The sequence below is a fragment of the Chrysemys picta genome, chromosome 1, assembly GCF_011386835.1.
Source record: "Chrysemys picta bellii isolate R12L10 chromosome 1, ASM1138683v2, whole genome shotgun sequence".
NCBI classification, from domain to species: domain Eukaryota; kingdom Metazoa; phylum Chordata; order Testudines; family Emydidae; genus Chrysemys; species Chrysemys picta.
The window spans coordinates 139,519,731-139,534,768 of NC_088791.1; the positions used below are offsets into that span (position 1 = coordinate 139,519,731).

Genomic DNA, 15,038 nt, shown 5'->3' on the forward strand with positions numbered 1-15,038 from the left:
TCCCAGAATGTACCAGAAATGAGTGAACAGGCAGTGACATATGTAGACTTGAAATTTAACTCTCCTTCTGAGCAGCAGAAGAAACAAAGACCAAAGAACACCAGGGCCAAAGGTGTGGTATATTTATAAACATCTGAGATCATATCTGCTATTACTGATATTTTATTGTCCATGTTAAATCTCTTCTGTGAGCTGTACACATTTTACTTGACTTTATCTAATTAAAAAGCGACAAAGAGTCCCGTGGCACCTTATAGACTAACAGACGTATTGGAGAATAAACTTTTGTGGGTGAATACTCACTTTGTCAGACGCATGCTTATGCTTCAATATGTCTGTTAGTCTATAAGGTGCCACAGGACTCTTTGTCGCTTTTTACAGATTCAGACTAACATGGCTACCCTTCTGATACTTTATCTGATTAGATTATTAGCTTTTTCTTCATTGTTAGGCACAGTCATTTTAGTAACTTATTAATATCTTTCAGCTACTGAAATGCCACAAGAATGATACACAGTATCTTGGGAGTGGGGAGTAGAAACCATCAAATTTCCAGAAACCTGGAACACAGTTCTGTGATTACGTTTTCGCAAACCATTCCTTGTCAAATAATGTTGTTTGAATTGCCCCGTGTACAAGGAGACATGGCCTCTTAAATCATGCCTTACTGTGGGAGGATTAAAGGATGTGATGTCTGAATTCTATTTTCCCTTCTGAAGCATACTCATACTCAAATAAAGCACCAGCTTCTCTCTGCTTTGCCTGAGTGTCATAGTCAACATCATGAAGTCATGACTCATCCTTAACTGGCCATATTTATTTACTATCCCAGAGCCTTAAACTCATTTCTGTCCAGCAGAGGATTTCTTGACCTGTGCAAGAATTCCACTGAGCATCAAAGACATTGATCAGTTAGTTTTGAGAAGATGACATTTAAAAATGCTCCTTTTTAAAAAGACGATGAAGAAGGAAAACATTGACTCCATCAAGAAGAGCATAATGCCAAGTGCCATGTGTCTCTGAAATCAGTTGTAAAACAGCCATTGACTTCAATGAGAGCAGGCACAAGCTTTAAATTAAGGAAATAGCAGTAAATGTGTTGAATGAGTTTATAAATGTGTATTGTAGATCAGAGTTAAATTTGTGTTAGAATCATAGAAACGTAGGGCTGGAAGGGATTTGAGAAGCCATTAAGTTTAGCCCTCTGTGCTGTGGCAGGACCAAGTAAACCTAGTCCATCCTTGACAGGCATTTGTCCAACTTTTTTTTAAATGCTTCCAATGCTGGGGTCCCCATGACCTCCCTTGGAAGCCTCTCTCAGAGTGTAACTACCGTTAAAGTAAGAAAGTTTTTCCTAATATCTAACCTAAGTCTCCCTTGCTGCAGACTAAGTCCATTACTTCTTATCCTATCTTCAGGGGACATGGAGAACAATTGATCACCCTTGTATTTATAACAACTCTTAAGATAGTGGAAGTCTGTTATGAGGTTCCGGCTAAGTCTTCTTTTCTCAATCATAGAATCATAGAATCATAGAATATCAGAGTTGGAAGGGACCTCAAGAGGTCATCTAGTCCAACCCCCTGCTCAAAGCAGGACCAATTCCCAGCTAAATCATCCCAGCCAGGGCTTTGTCAAGCCGGGCCTTAAAAACCTCCAAGTAAGGAGACTCCACCACCTCCCTAGGTAACGCATTCCAGTGTTTCACCACCCTCCTAGTGAAATAGTTTTTCCTGATATCCAACCTGGACTTCCCCCACCGCAACTTGAGACCATTGCTCCTTGTTCTGTCATCTGCCACCACTGAGAACAGCCGAGCTCCATCCTCTTTGGAACCCCCCTTCAGGTAGTTGAAGGCTGCTATCAAATCCCCCCTCATTCTTCTCTTCTGGAGACTAAACAATCCCAGTTCTCTCAGCCTCTCCTCATAAGTCATATGCTCCAGACCCCTAATCATTTTTGTTGCCCTCCGCTGGACTCTTTCCAATTTTTCCACATCCTTCTTGTAGTGTGGGGCCCAAAACTGGACACAGTATTCCAGATGAGGCCTCACCAATGTCGAATAAAGGGGAACGATCACGTTCCTCGATCTGCTGGCAATGCCCCTACTTATACAGCCCAAAATGCCGTTAGCCTTCTTGGCAACAAGAGCACACTGTTGACTCATATCCAGTTTCTCGTCCACTGTGACCCCTAGGTCCTTTTCAGCAGAACTGCTACCTAGCCATTCGGTCCCTAGTCTGTAGCAGTGCATGGGATTCTTCCGTCCTAAGTGCAGGACTCTGCACTTGTCCTTGTTGAACCTCATCAGGTTTTTTTCTGCCCAATCCTCTAATTTGTCTAGGTCCCTCTGTATCCGATCCCTACCCTCTAGTGTATCTACCACGCCTCCTAGTTTAGTGTCATCTGCAAACTTGCTGAGAGTGCAGTCCACACCATCCTCCAGATCATTAATAAAGATATTAAACAAAACCGGCCCCAGGACCGACCCTTGGGGCACTCCACTTGAAACCGGCTGCCAACTAGACATGGAGCCATTGATCACTACCCGCTGAGCCCGACGATCTAGCCAGCTTTCTATCCACCTTACAGTCCATTCATCCAGCCCATACTTCTTTAACTTGGTGGCAAGAATACTGTGGGAGACAGTATCAAAAGCTTTGCTAAAGTCAAGAAATAACACATCCACTGCTTTCCCCTCATCCACAGAGCCAGTTATCTCATCATAGAAGGCAATTAGGTTAGTCAGGCACGACTTCCCCTTCGTGAATCCATGCTGACTGTTCCTGATCACTTTCCTTTCCTCTAAATGTTTCATAATTGATTCCTTGAGGACCTGCTCCATAATTTTTCCAGGGACTGAGGTGAGGCTGACTGGCCTGTAGTTCCCCGGATCCTCCTTCTTCCCTTTTTTAAAGATGGGCACTACATTAGCCTTTTTCCAGTCATCTGGGACCTCCCCCGATCGCCATGAGTTTTCAAAAATAATGGCTAATGGCTCTGCAATCTCACCCGCCAACTCCTTTAGCACCCTCGGATGCAGCGCATCCGGCCCCATGGACTTGTGCACGTCCAGTTTTTCTAAATAGTCCCGAACCACTTCTTTCTCCACAGAGGGCTGGTCACCTTCTCCCCATGCTGTACTGCCCAGTGCAGCAATCTGGGAGCTGACCTTGTGCGTGAAGACAGAGGCAAAAAAATCATTGAGTACATTAGCTTTTTCCACATCCTCGGTCACTAGGTTGCCTCCCTCATTCAGTAAGGGGCCCACACTTTCCTTGATTTTCTTCTTGTTGCTAACATACCTGAAGAAACCCTTCTTGTTACTCTTAACATCTCTTGCTAACTGCAACTCCAAGTGTGATTTGGCCTTCCTGATTTCACTCCTGCACGCCTGAGCAATATTTTTATACTCCTCCCTGGTCATTTGTCCAATTTTCCACTTCTTATAAGCCTCTTTTTTGCGTTTAAGATCAGCAAGGATTTCACTGTTTAGCCAAGCTGGTCGCCTGCCATATTTACTATTCTTTCTACACATCGGGATGGTTTGTTCCTGCAACCTCAATAAGGATTCTTTAAAATACAGCCAGCTCTCCTGGACCCCTTTGCCCTTCATGTTATTCTCCCAGGGGATCCTGCCCATCTGTTCCCTGAGGGAGTCAAAGTCTGCTTTTCTGAAGTCCAGGGTCCATATTCTGCTGCTCTCCTTTCTTCCTTGTGTCAGGATCCTGAACTCGACCATCTCATGGTCACTGCCTCCCAGGTTCCCATCCACTTTTGCTTCCCCTACTAGTTCTTCCCTGTTTGTGAGCAGCAGGTCAAGAAAAGCTTTGCCCCTAGTTGGTTCCTCCAGCACTTGCACCAGGAAATTGTCCCCTACGCTTTCCAAAAATTTCCTGGATTGCCTGTGCACCGCTGTATTGCTCTCCCAGCAGATATCAGGGTGATTAAAGTCTCCCATGAGAACCAGGGCCTGCGATCTAGCAACTTCTGCTAGTTGCCAGAAGAAAGCCTCGTCCACCTCATCCCCCTGGTCTGGTGGTCTATAGCAGACTCCAACCACGACATCACCCTTGTTGCTCACACTTCTCAACTTTATCCAGAGACTCTCAGGTTTTTCTGCAGTATCATACCGGAGCTCTGAGCAGTCATACTCCTCTCTTACATACAATGCAACTCCCCCACCTTTTCTGCCCTGCCTGTCCTTCCTGAACAGTTTATATCCATCCATGACAGTACTCCAGTCATGTGAGTTATCCCACCAAGTTTCTGTTATTCCAATCACATCATAGTTCCCTGACTGTGCCAGGACTTCCAGTTCTCCCTGCTTGTTTCCCAGGCTTCTTGCATTTGTGTATAGGCACTTAAGATAACTCAATGATCGTCCCTCTTTCTCAGCATGAGACAGGAGTCCTCCCCTCTTGCGCTCTCCTGCTTGTGCTTCCTCCCAGGATCCCATTTCCCCACTTACCTCAGGGCTTTGGTCTCCTTCCCCCGGTGAACCTAGTTTAAAGCCCTCCTCACTAGGTTAGCCAGCCTGCTGGCGAAGATGCTCTTCCCTCTCTTCGTTAGTTGGAGCCCGTCTCTGCCTAGCACTCCTTCTTCTTGGAACACCATCCCATGGTCGAAGAATCCAAAGCCTTCTCTCCGACACCACCTGCGTAGCCATTCGTTGACTTCCACGATTCGACGGTCTCTACCCCGGCCTTTTCCTTGCACAGGGAGGATGGACGAGAACACCACTTGCGCCTCAAACTCCTTTATCCTTCTTCCCAGAGCCACGTAGTCTGCAGTGATCCGCTCAAGGTCATTCTTGGCAGTATCATTGGTGCCCACGTGGAGAAGCAGGAAGGGGTAGCGATCCGAGGGCTTGATGAGTCTCGGCAGTCTCTCCGTCACATCATGTATCCTAGCTCCTGGCAAGCAGCAGACCTCTCGGTTTTCCCGGTCAGGGCGGCAGATAGATGACTCAGTCCCCCTGAGGAGGGAGTCCCCGACCACCACCACCCTCCTCCTCCTCTTGGGAGTGGTGGTCGTGGAACCCCCATCCCTAGGACAGTGCATCTTTTGCCTTCCAATCGGTGGAGTCTCCTTCTGCTCCCTTCCCTCAGATGGGCCATCTAGTCCACTCTCCGCATTAGCACCTGTAGAGAGAACATGGAAACGATTGCTCACCTGTATCTCCATTGCTGGTGCATGGACGCTCCTCTTTCTTCTTCTGGAGGTCACATGCTGCCAAACCTCCTCACAATCCTTCTGTCCCTGCTGCGCCTGCTCTGAATCTTCAGAACATTGTGGCCATAGAAGCATCTCCTGACGTCTGTCCAGGAAATCTTCATTTTCCCTTATGCAACGCAAAGTCGATACTTGTTTCTCCAGCCCTCGAACCTTCTCCTCCAATATGGAGACCAGCTTGCACTTTGTACAGACAAAGTCACTTCTGTCCTGCGGAAGAAAGACAAACATGGCACAACCTGTGCAGGTTACAACAGCTGATCGCTCACCTTCCATATCACCGTCCTCTTAGGAGCTTCCTCAACTGTTGCAGGAACTACTCGGAGAAACCTGCAGATGAAAGCCTCAGTGCGCTCTCCCCACGCGAACTCCCAGGCAAACTCCTGCTGTTAGCCTCTGCTGTTAGCCGCTCAGCTGGTTCGCTGCTGACTGCCCTTATATACCAGTCAGGCCCACTCAAGGCCCACCTGGAACAAAGCACTCCCAATTCACACTTTTCAAACAAACAAGCAAGCAATCAAGCACACGGTCAAACTGACCAACTGTCCCAGCAGCAGGCACTCAGATACTCACCAACACAGCCCCCCTAATGCAGCACTTAGCGTACCTCCTCTTGGACAGCTCCCAGGCAAACTCCTGCTGTTAGCCTCTGCTCTTCGCCGCGCAGCTGGTTCGCTGCTGACTGCCCTTATATACCAGTCAGGCCCACTCAAGGCCCACCTGGAACAAAGCACTCCCAATTCACACTTTTCAAACAAACAAGCAAGCAATCAAGCACACGGTCAAACTGACCAACTGTCCCAGCAGCAGGCACTCAGATACTCACCAACACAGCCCCCCTAATGCAGCACTTAGCGTACCTCCTCTTGGACAGCTCCCAGGCAAACTCCTGCTGTTAGCCTCTGCTGTTCGCCGCTCAGCTGGTTCGCTGCTGACTAAACATGCCCAGTTTTGTCAGTCTTTCCCCATTGGTCAAGTTTTCTAAACCTTTTATCATTTTTGTTGCTGTCCTCTGGACACTTTCCAATTTGTCCACATGCTTCCTAAATTGTGATGTCCAGAACTGAACACAGTACTTCAGCTGGGGCCTTACCAATGCTGAGTAGAGGCGGTCCATTACCTCCTGCGTCTTACATCCAACACTCCTGTTGATTCCCTCACAATCAGATTAGCCTTTTTTTCAGCTGCAGCATATTGACAACTCATATTCAGTTTGTGGTCCACTGTAGCCCCCAAATCCTTTTCATCAGTACTGCTACCTAGACAGTTATTCCCCATTTGCAGTTGTGTATTTGATTTTTCCTTCCTGAGTGAAGTACTTTGCGCTTGTCTTTATTGAATTTAATCTTGTTCACTTCAGAACAATTCTCCAATTGGTTGAGGTCATTTTGAATTATAAACGGGTCCTCCAAGCTGCTTTCAACCCATACCAGCTTGGTGCCATCTGCAAATTCTATAAGCATACTCTCTACTCCATTATCCAAGCCATTAATGAAAATATTGACTAGAACCAGATCAGGCATTGACCCCTGAAAGATGCCACTAGATACAATCTCCCAATTTGACAGCCAACCATTGATAACTACTCTTTGAGTATTGTCTTTTAGCCAGTTGTGCACTCAATTTATTGTAATTTCATCTAGACCACATTTCCCTAGTTTACTTATGAGAATGTTGTGTAGAAGTATTTTAAAAGCCTTACTAAAATCAAGGTATATCATGTCTACTTCTGCCCCCCATCCAGTAGGTCTGTAACCCTATCAAAGAAGGAAATTAAGTTGGTTTGGCATGATTTATTCTTGACAAATCAATGCTGACTATTCCTTATAACCTTATCCTCCAGGTGTTTACATATTAATTGACAATTTGCTCCAGTATCTTTTCAGTTATTGTAATTAGGCTGACTGGACAATAATTCCCAGGTTCTTCCTTGTTCCCTTTTTAAAGCTGGGTACTATGTTTGCCTTTCTCCAGTCTTCTGGAACCCCTCCTGTCCTCCAGGACTTCTCAAAGATAATTGCTAATGGCTCCAAGATTGCTTCAGCTACTTTCTTAAGGCCCTGACAACTTGCATACATCTAGCTCATCTAAATATTTTTAGCCTGTTCTATCCCTATTTTGACTTGCATTCCTTCCCCCTGGCTATCAATATTAATTGTGTTGAGTATCTGGTCATCATGAACCCTTTTAGTGAAGACTTAAGCAAAATAGGCATTAAGCACAATAGATTCCTTGATGTTATTAGCTCTCTTTCCCTGCTAAGTAGAGGTCCTACACTTTCCTCTGTCTTTCTTTTGCTCCCAATGTATTTAAAGAACCACTTCTTATTGCCTTTTATGTCCCTTGCCAGATTTAACTCATTTTGTGCCATAGCCTTTCTGATTTTATCCCTACATACGTTTGCTGTTGTTTTATACTCCCCCTTATCAATTTGACTGTTTCCACTTTTTGTAGGAATCCTTTTTCATTTTCAGGTCATTAAAGACCTCCTGATAGAGGCATATTGGTCTCCTACTATTTTTCCTATCTTTTCTTTGCATCAAAATAGTTTGTAGCTGTATCTTTAATATTGTCTCCTTGAGGAGCTGCCAGCTCACCTGAATTTCTTTTTCCCTTAGATTTTCTTCCCATGAGATGTCACCTATCAGTTCTCTGAGTTTGTTAGTCTGTTTTTTTGAAGTCCATTATCCTTATTCTGCTGCTCTCACTCCTTCCTTTCCTTAGAATAATGAAATCTGTCATTTCATGGTCAATGTCACCCAAATTGCCTTTTAACTTCGCTACCAATTCCTCCCTGTTGGTCAGAATCAAATCTAAATGGCTGTCCCCTGGTTACTTCCTCCACTTTCTGGAACAAAAAGTTGTCCCTGACACATTCCAAGAACTTATTGGATATTTTGTGTTTTGATGTATTACTTTCCCAACAGGTGAATGGGTAGTTAAAGTCTCCCTTTATTACCAGGTCCTGTGTTTTGATTATTTCTGTTATTTTTTTTAGAACTGTCTCATCCTGATTTGGTGGTCTATAGTATATCCCCACCATGACATCACCTCTATTTTAACTCTTTTATCTTTACCCAGAGACTCTCAGTTGGTCTGCCTCCCACCTTCTTATGGACCTCCAAACAATTGTATATATCCTTTATGTATAATGCAACCCCTCCTCCCCTTTTTTCCTACCTGTCCTTTCTGAACAAGCTATACCCCTCAGTATTAATATTCCAGTCATGAGACTTATCCCATCAAGTCTCTGTGATGCCAATTAAATCACAATGTAGCTTATGTAACAATGCTTCCAGTTTTTCCTGTTTATTCCCCCTACTCCTTGCATTTGTTTATAGGTATCTAAAATGTTGATCTGATTGCCCCACTGATTTCTTCCTTGTTGCTTCTTTGACCCTATTGAAATTTTCCATGTCTCCCCCACCAACATCTAACTCTCTGCTAAGGACACCTTTTTATACTTACCTTTGGGCTTTTGTCACCTGACCCCCTGGAACCTAGTTTAAAGACCTCCCCACTAGGTGGGCAAGTCGGTGTGCAACTATGCTCTTCCCATTCTCGGTCAGGAGGACCCCATTTCTGTCCAGCAGATCTTCTTCCCAGAACTACATCCCCTGGTTAAAAGAAACCAAACCCCTACCATCGACACCATTTGCCTTGCCATGTTTTCATCTCCAGGATGCTTGTGTCCCTGCCAGGGCCCTTACTCTCAACAGAGAGGAGAACATCACCTGCACCCCTGATTCCTTCACCCTTGATCTCAGAGCCCTGTAGTAATACTGATCTGCTCAGACTCAGACCTGGCAGTACCATTAGTGCCCACATGGATGGATAGCATAGGGTAGCTCTCAGAGGGACAGATGAGCATTGGCAAACTTTCCATTATGTTTCTAACAGAGACATGAGGCAGGCAGCATGCCCCCCAGGACATCATGTCAGGTCGGCAGATGGATGCCGTCATTCCAGAAGAGAGTTTCTGACCACCAGCACCCTATGTGTCCTCCTCCCATGCATGGCCGCCCAGTGGCCGAATTGCCACTGAAGACCTGTCACTTAGGCGGCAGGTCCTGGGGTGGAAGGACCCCCCCGCCACGGGTCTTCGGGGCACTTCGGCAGCGGGCCCCGGAGCAGAAGGACCCCCCACCGCCAAATTGCCGCCGAAGACCCAGAGTGGAAGAAGCTCCGGGGGCCCGGGCCCTGCAAGAGTATTCCGGGGCCCCTGGAGCAAGTGAAGGACCAGAGGCCCCGAAAAACTCTTGTGGGGGCCCCTGCGGGGCCCGTGGCTTGGGGCAAATTGCCCCACTTGCCCCCCCCTCTGGGCGGCCCTGCTCCCATGTGTGGTGGCTGTGAGCCTTCCAGACCTGGGGTAAATGGCTCCTCCTCCTCAGCCACTGGGATCTGCTCCTCATCTCCTGTTGTCAGAATAGCATACCAGTTCTTCACATTGATTCTGGACACGTTCCCAGAAAGTCAAGACCAGAACCTGCATGGAAACCTCTAGGGTCAGGGTGCTTCTTTGGTCGGGACCCCCACCAGTGTAGACAGACAAAGAGATAGCAGTGGTGATGGAAACATGCCCTGATGGGTTCTTCCTTGTACAGTACCTGCAAGTTTAAGGAAACAGAATGAAAAACAAACAAACAAACAGAAACACACACAAACCTATCTGCCTCCATTGGCAAACTCAGGTGGCTAACTCCCTTGGTCTCCCAGCTTTTGGTCTACTACTCTTTTGAAGTATATAAAATGAAATTTCAATATTTAAATAAGCCAAATGCATGAGTCGTAAGGGTAATTGTGTAGATACGTTATCTTAATTGGTGATTTCTATAGCTTTTAATGCTTATCTTTTTAACTGTGCTTTTCTGATTATATAGTATATGCAAAGTATTATATTAATCACTTGAACAACTTTTAAGTGGAAGTTAACAACATTTTTGGTTAAGACTCTAAATAGAAGTCAGATATCAGAAAAAAGCAATTAGCTGCATCTGCTGAATTCCCAGATGTTTGTTGATCCCAGTACACTGATAGGTTACTGAAGATGATTGTACTGTAGGACAAAACCTTTTAACACAAAAGTTCTGCCTCACATACTGCAATGACAGTTTTATACCTCTATAGATTGTAATCAGAGCTGCCGACTTTGTCAGTGCAATAAATGGAATTCACTATTTCTATGCTATAATCCACTAGAAATAAACGAGGAGGTGGTGACCTACACAGAACTGAAATGCCATAATGCTTCTGAGCAGCAGAGGATACGAAGGACTACAAACCCCCAGGGCAAAGGTACTGTGCGCTATAAGCTGCTGACTCCGCTACTACCATTTAACTGTCCATAGTCTTAGGCCTTGGCTACACTTACCCGCTAGTTCGGCGGCTGGCAATCGAACTTCTGGGTTCGAATTATCGCGTCTAGTCTGGACGCGATAAGTCGAACCCGGAAGTGCTCGCCGTCGACTGCGGTACTCCAGCTCGGCGAGAGGAGTACCGCGGAGTCGACGGGGGAGCCTGCCTGCCGAGTGTGGACCAAGGTAAGTTCGAACTAAGGTACTTCGACTTCAGCTACGTTATTCACGTAGCTGAAGTTGCGTACCTTAGTTCGAATTAGGGGGGTAGTGTAGACCAAGCCTAACACTGTCCTTTAACTGTATGAGAACATTAAAAGCAAAACTCCTCACAAAGATTTAGGAGAAATCAGTTAGGGCTTATGCCTACTGTGAGGCTTAAAATTTTCTCCTTAATACTGCATTTCTCCCTTTTCTCTCTCACAGGTTCTTCTGTTCCATCTTCTGAATGGATGCTCATTATAGTGATTCTTGGGATCTTCTGCCTGGCTTTGCTGATAGCAGTGGGTTTCTTGAGTGCCAAAGGTAAAGTATGAGCAAAGAAGACATTAAAGGGCCAAATAATTCTGAGCTGACATATGTCTTTTCTAACCTCTTAAATCAATGGAGTGTGAATTGCATTGTGTGTGCTGTACTTCTTTAGTTATATAATTATGGATTTAGGGAGCAGGACAGGGGAACCAGCTGGGCTCCTACACATTCTTCTTCACTCTGAAGGATTTTCTAGGGACAGCTGCAGCAAGAGAGTCCCTGGCATCACAACAATGTAGCTGTCTTGCCCAGGAACCAAAGATCCATATAGGTCCCCGGCCCTCAGTGCAAAGCAGACGTCCTGGTGGAATCTGGGGACTGAACCCACAGCATCTGCCACCTGAAGCAATCTATAGCCAGCAATAAAAGACTTCCTAGGAAGCTTCGGGGCTTGAAACTTCTGGAATTTTCTCAGCCTAATTCAGTTATTCCTTGGCTTCCTTGGAAGATTCCAGTTACTTTGCTTCTTACATTTCTAATTTTCTCCTTGTGTGCCTAACTTTGAAGCACATATTTGTGCTCTGTAATAATTTCAAACAATCACTGTTGTGACTAAAAAGTTAGAAACCAGGATATTTTCAATTGCATTTTTCTCAGCATCTTCATAGAGTCAGGATTTTTAGCCAGACACAATTTTTATTTTTAATTTCAAGATGTTTATTTTCAAATTAATATTTACTTACTTAAAAATTGTCTGATGTGTTAATAGTAACATAATAACATACTATTATAAATATATATTAGATATAGAGTAACTGATGGCACAATTGGGCCCTTTGTGTACCTGAAAAGCACAGTGCATTGATCTGTAACACTATGATTAAATTTAATTTTAAGTGGTCCATCATATTGTTATGCTATTTTGGCTTTCAGTTTTTCAGGTGTCTGATCCACCATGTGGACAGCTGGAAAACCTCACAAAAGAAATGGAAATTATCCAAGGTGAGAATGCAAACCTACCATAGGTTTTGAACAGGAATGATACAGGTCAATTTCCTTCAAAAAAACAAGTGTTTCTTATATTTGCTTTACCTGGGGAATCAATTTGAAATTATTTCAGTCAACAACACCTGTAGCAGCACTGATCAATAATACACAGATCATGACATTTGGGGTTAATTAGAACACTGGTCTTTTTATCCCTATTTACTAAAGAATCTCCCCATATCCTCACTAGGCAAAATTCAGAGGTGAGCCTTAGGGAAGGTGAGGGAAGTTAAACTGATCTGAGTGACATGCTGAAAGGCCATAGAAAGAAGTACAGCAAGAAAAGCAGTCAGCTGGAGAGAATAAGAAACTATAAAATAAACCCATCAACCTGGCTTTTCAGCATATTAGTTACACCATCTTACACTTCCTGACCACTCACATGTCTGTACAAGTGTAACAGTGATAGGAAACCTAAACTGTATTTTCTTTTTAAGGATGGAAGTCTCTTTGCCAAGAACATTGGTTTCAACGTGGAAAGAAATGCTACTTCTTTTCTACTGAATACAAATCTTGGCTGGAGAGTCGAAAGGCCTCCTCTTCTCATAGCTCCAGACTCCTTCTGATAGAAGGCAAAGAAGAGCTGGTAGAGTATCTTCCTCTTTTGGAGAGCTGCATATTCAAATCTGCCAGTAGAAGATTTGTCAGTGAAAACAGGATTGAGGAGAATGAGATTTGGCTTCATTTGATATTTTGATTTATTATATATTTTTCTTGAAGGCTAATTACCTTGAGCTTTCTCCGCTTCTGCCAGTATTAGAATAATCACTGAATTCTAAATTCAAATCAAATACATCTCCTGCAAGGTAGTAACCCAATATCACCTGTACTTTTCATATTCATATTCAAGGTGCAGATGCCCCCTGACTTACGCAATCATTCCATTCCGGAAAGGCTTGCGTAACTCAAATTTAACATAAGTCGGAAATGTATAGGCAAAAATTTTCGCAACTCGAAAATCCTTTTTCCATAAGTGCGAATTTGTGTAAGTCAGGTCTTGCGTAACCTGGGGAGCAGCTGTACAGCTATTACTGTAGTATAAGATGGAGCTGGACATTGCACTGGGGATTTTTCTCTGTCTCAGCTAATGTCCTCTTGATAAGAGAGTGAAGAGAGATTAATCAACACCAAAGAAATTAAGTAGTTGAAAGAACAGACAGAGTTTAAGGAAAGCAATAGCACCAGGGTAATCTTTCTAGGAATTACTGCTCTGTACTTCTCTGGTAGAGATTGAAGTTGGAATCCCCTATACAGCCTTTCACTGCCTCGGGCCAGCAAGTACAGGGAATTGCTTCGGGGCTGTATTCATCCTCTGTGATGAGGCAGTGCATCAATGGAGCATGATTGGCAGTTTCCAGTGGAAACTTCTTCAGCCTCCTGAGGGTTTTGATGAAGACAAAGGTGTTAAAATATGGTTGGGAAGGGAAGAGAGAATATTAACACAGTTTCTACAAGAATGAAACTTACATTCTTGGAGAAAATGAAGAACATGATCAGTTTGACCTGTAGAGTTGCTCCAACCTGAGATTACCTGAGCATATTAGGATTTGTTAATCACATTACCATAACCCTGGTATCTATTTGCCCATGAAAGAAGCAGGGAAACGAATGCAATTGTATGAATTGGTTTTGTTCTTGATCAGGATTTCATAAACCCACTGGCAGCTTTTCACTGGATAGGATTATCACGTGACAAGACCTACAGACCCTGGATGTGGGGAAATGGCACAGCTCTCTCCACTGATTGGTAATTCACAGACATTTCTACAAACTTCTTATTTTTATGAGGATTATTTTGCAGCATTTCAATGGTGCCCAACATGAAGCCAAAAGACAAAGGAGATCCCAAATCCTGAGCTCAAAAATATTTGTAATAATGTAAGTCAGAGCTCTGGTATGAACCAAATAACCCCTTATTCCAACCAGTGTCTGGTGGCACTAAAGAATGAAAACTACTGTTCAGTATATCATAGGATCATAGAAGATTAGGGTTAGAAGAGACCTCAGGATGTCAGATAGTCCAACCCGCTTCTCACAGCAGGACCAACACCAACTAAATCATCCCAGCCAGGGTTTTGTCAAGCTGGGCCTTAAAAACCTCTAAAGATGGAGATTCCACCACCCTAGGTAACCCACCAATCTCCTAGTGAAATAGTGTTTCCTAATATCCAACCTAGACCTCCCCCACTGCAACTTGAGACCATTGCTCCTTGTTCTGTCATCTGCCACCACTGAGAACAGCTGAGCTCCATCCTCATTGGAACCCCCCTTCAGGTAGTTGAAGGCTGCTATCAAATTCCCCCTCACTCTTCTCTTCTGCAGACTAAACAAGTCCAGTTCCCTCAGCCTCTCCTTGTAAGTCATGTTCCCCAGCCCCCTGAACCTTTTTGTTGCCCTCCGCTGGATTCTCTCCAATTTGTCCACATCCTTTCTGTAGTGGAGGGCCCAAAACTGTATGTAGTACTCCAGATGTGGCCTCACTAGTGCCAAATAGAGTGGAATAATCACTTCCCTCGATCTGCTGGCAATGCTCCTAATAATGCAGCCCAATATGCCATTTGCCTTCTTGACAACAAGGTCACACTGCTGACTCATATCCAGCTTCTCATCCACTGTAATCCCCATGTCCTTTTCTGCAGAACTGCTGCTTAGCCAGTCAGTCCCCAGCCTGTAGCGGTGCATGGAATTATTCTGTTCTAAGTGCAGGACTCTGCACTTGTCCTTGTTGAACCTCATGAGACTTCTTTTGGCCCAATCCTCCTATTTGTCTAGGTCACTCTGCACCCTATCCCTATCCTCCAGTGTATCTATCTCTCCCCCCAGTTTATATAGATAAATTGCACTGCTGTCTCATTTATGGATGTAATCTTGATTTCCCTTCCTTTCATTCATTTTTACAATTGGCCATTTACATGAAAACTGGATCTTTGA

General features: G+C 44.4%; 1 protein-coding gene across 1 annotated transcript; it reads left to right on the plus strand.

Annotated features, from left to right (window-relative positions):
* Window positions 1-18: 18 nt before the first annotated feature.
* LOC135973636 (NKG2-A/NKG2-B type II integral membrane protein-like) lies at window positions 19-12,804 on the plus strand. The gene is made up of 5 exons (XM_065557924.1): window positions 19-112; window positions 10,435-10,530; window positions 11,016-11,114; window positions 11,994-12,062; window positions 12,545-12,804. Exons 1-5 carry the CDS (start codon window positions 19-21, stop codon window positions 12,802-12,804), a joined length of 618 nt encoding a protein of 205 aa, XP_065413996.1.
* The last annotated feature ends 2,234 nt before the right edge of the window (window positions 12,805-15,038 follow it).

Coding starts and splice junctions, on each gene's coding strand:
- LOC135973636 (XM_065557924.1), top strand. CDS start 19: ATGAGTGAACAGGCAGTGACATATGTAGACTTGAAATTTAACTCTCCT. Junction 113..10,434: donor AAAGAACACCAGGGCCAAAG/GTGTGGTATATT, acceptor ATAATCCACTAG/AAATAAACGAGGAGGTGGTG. Junction 12,063..12,544: donor AGAAATGGAAATTATCCAAG/GTGAGAATGCAA, acceptor TTTCTTTTTAAG/GATGGAAGTCTCTTTGCCAA.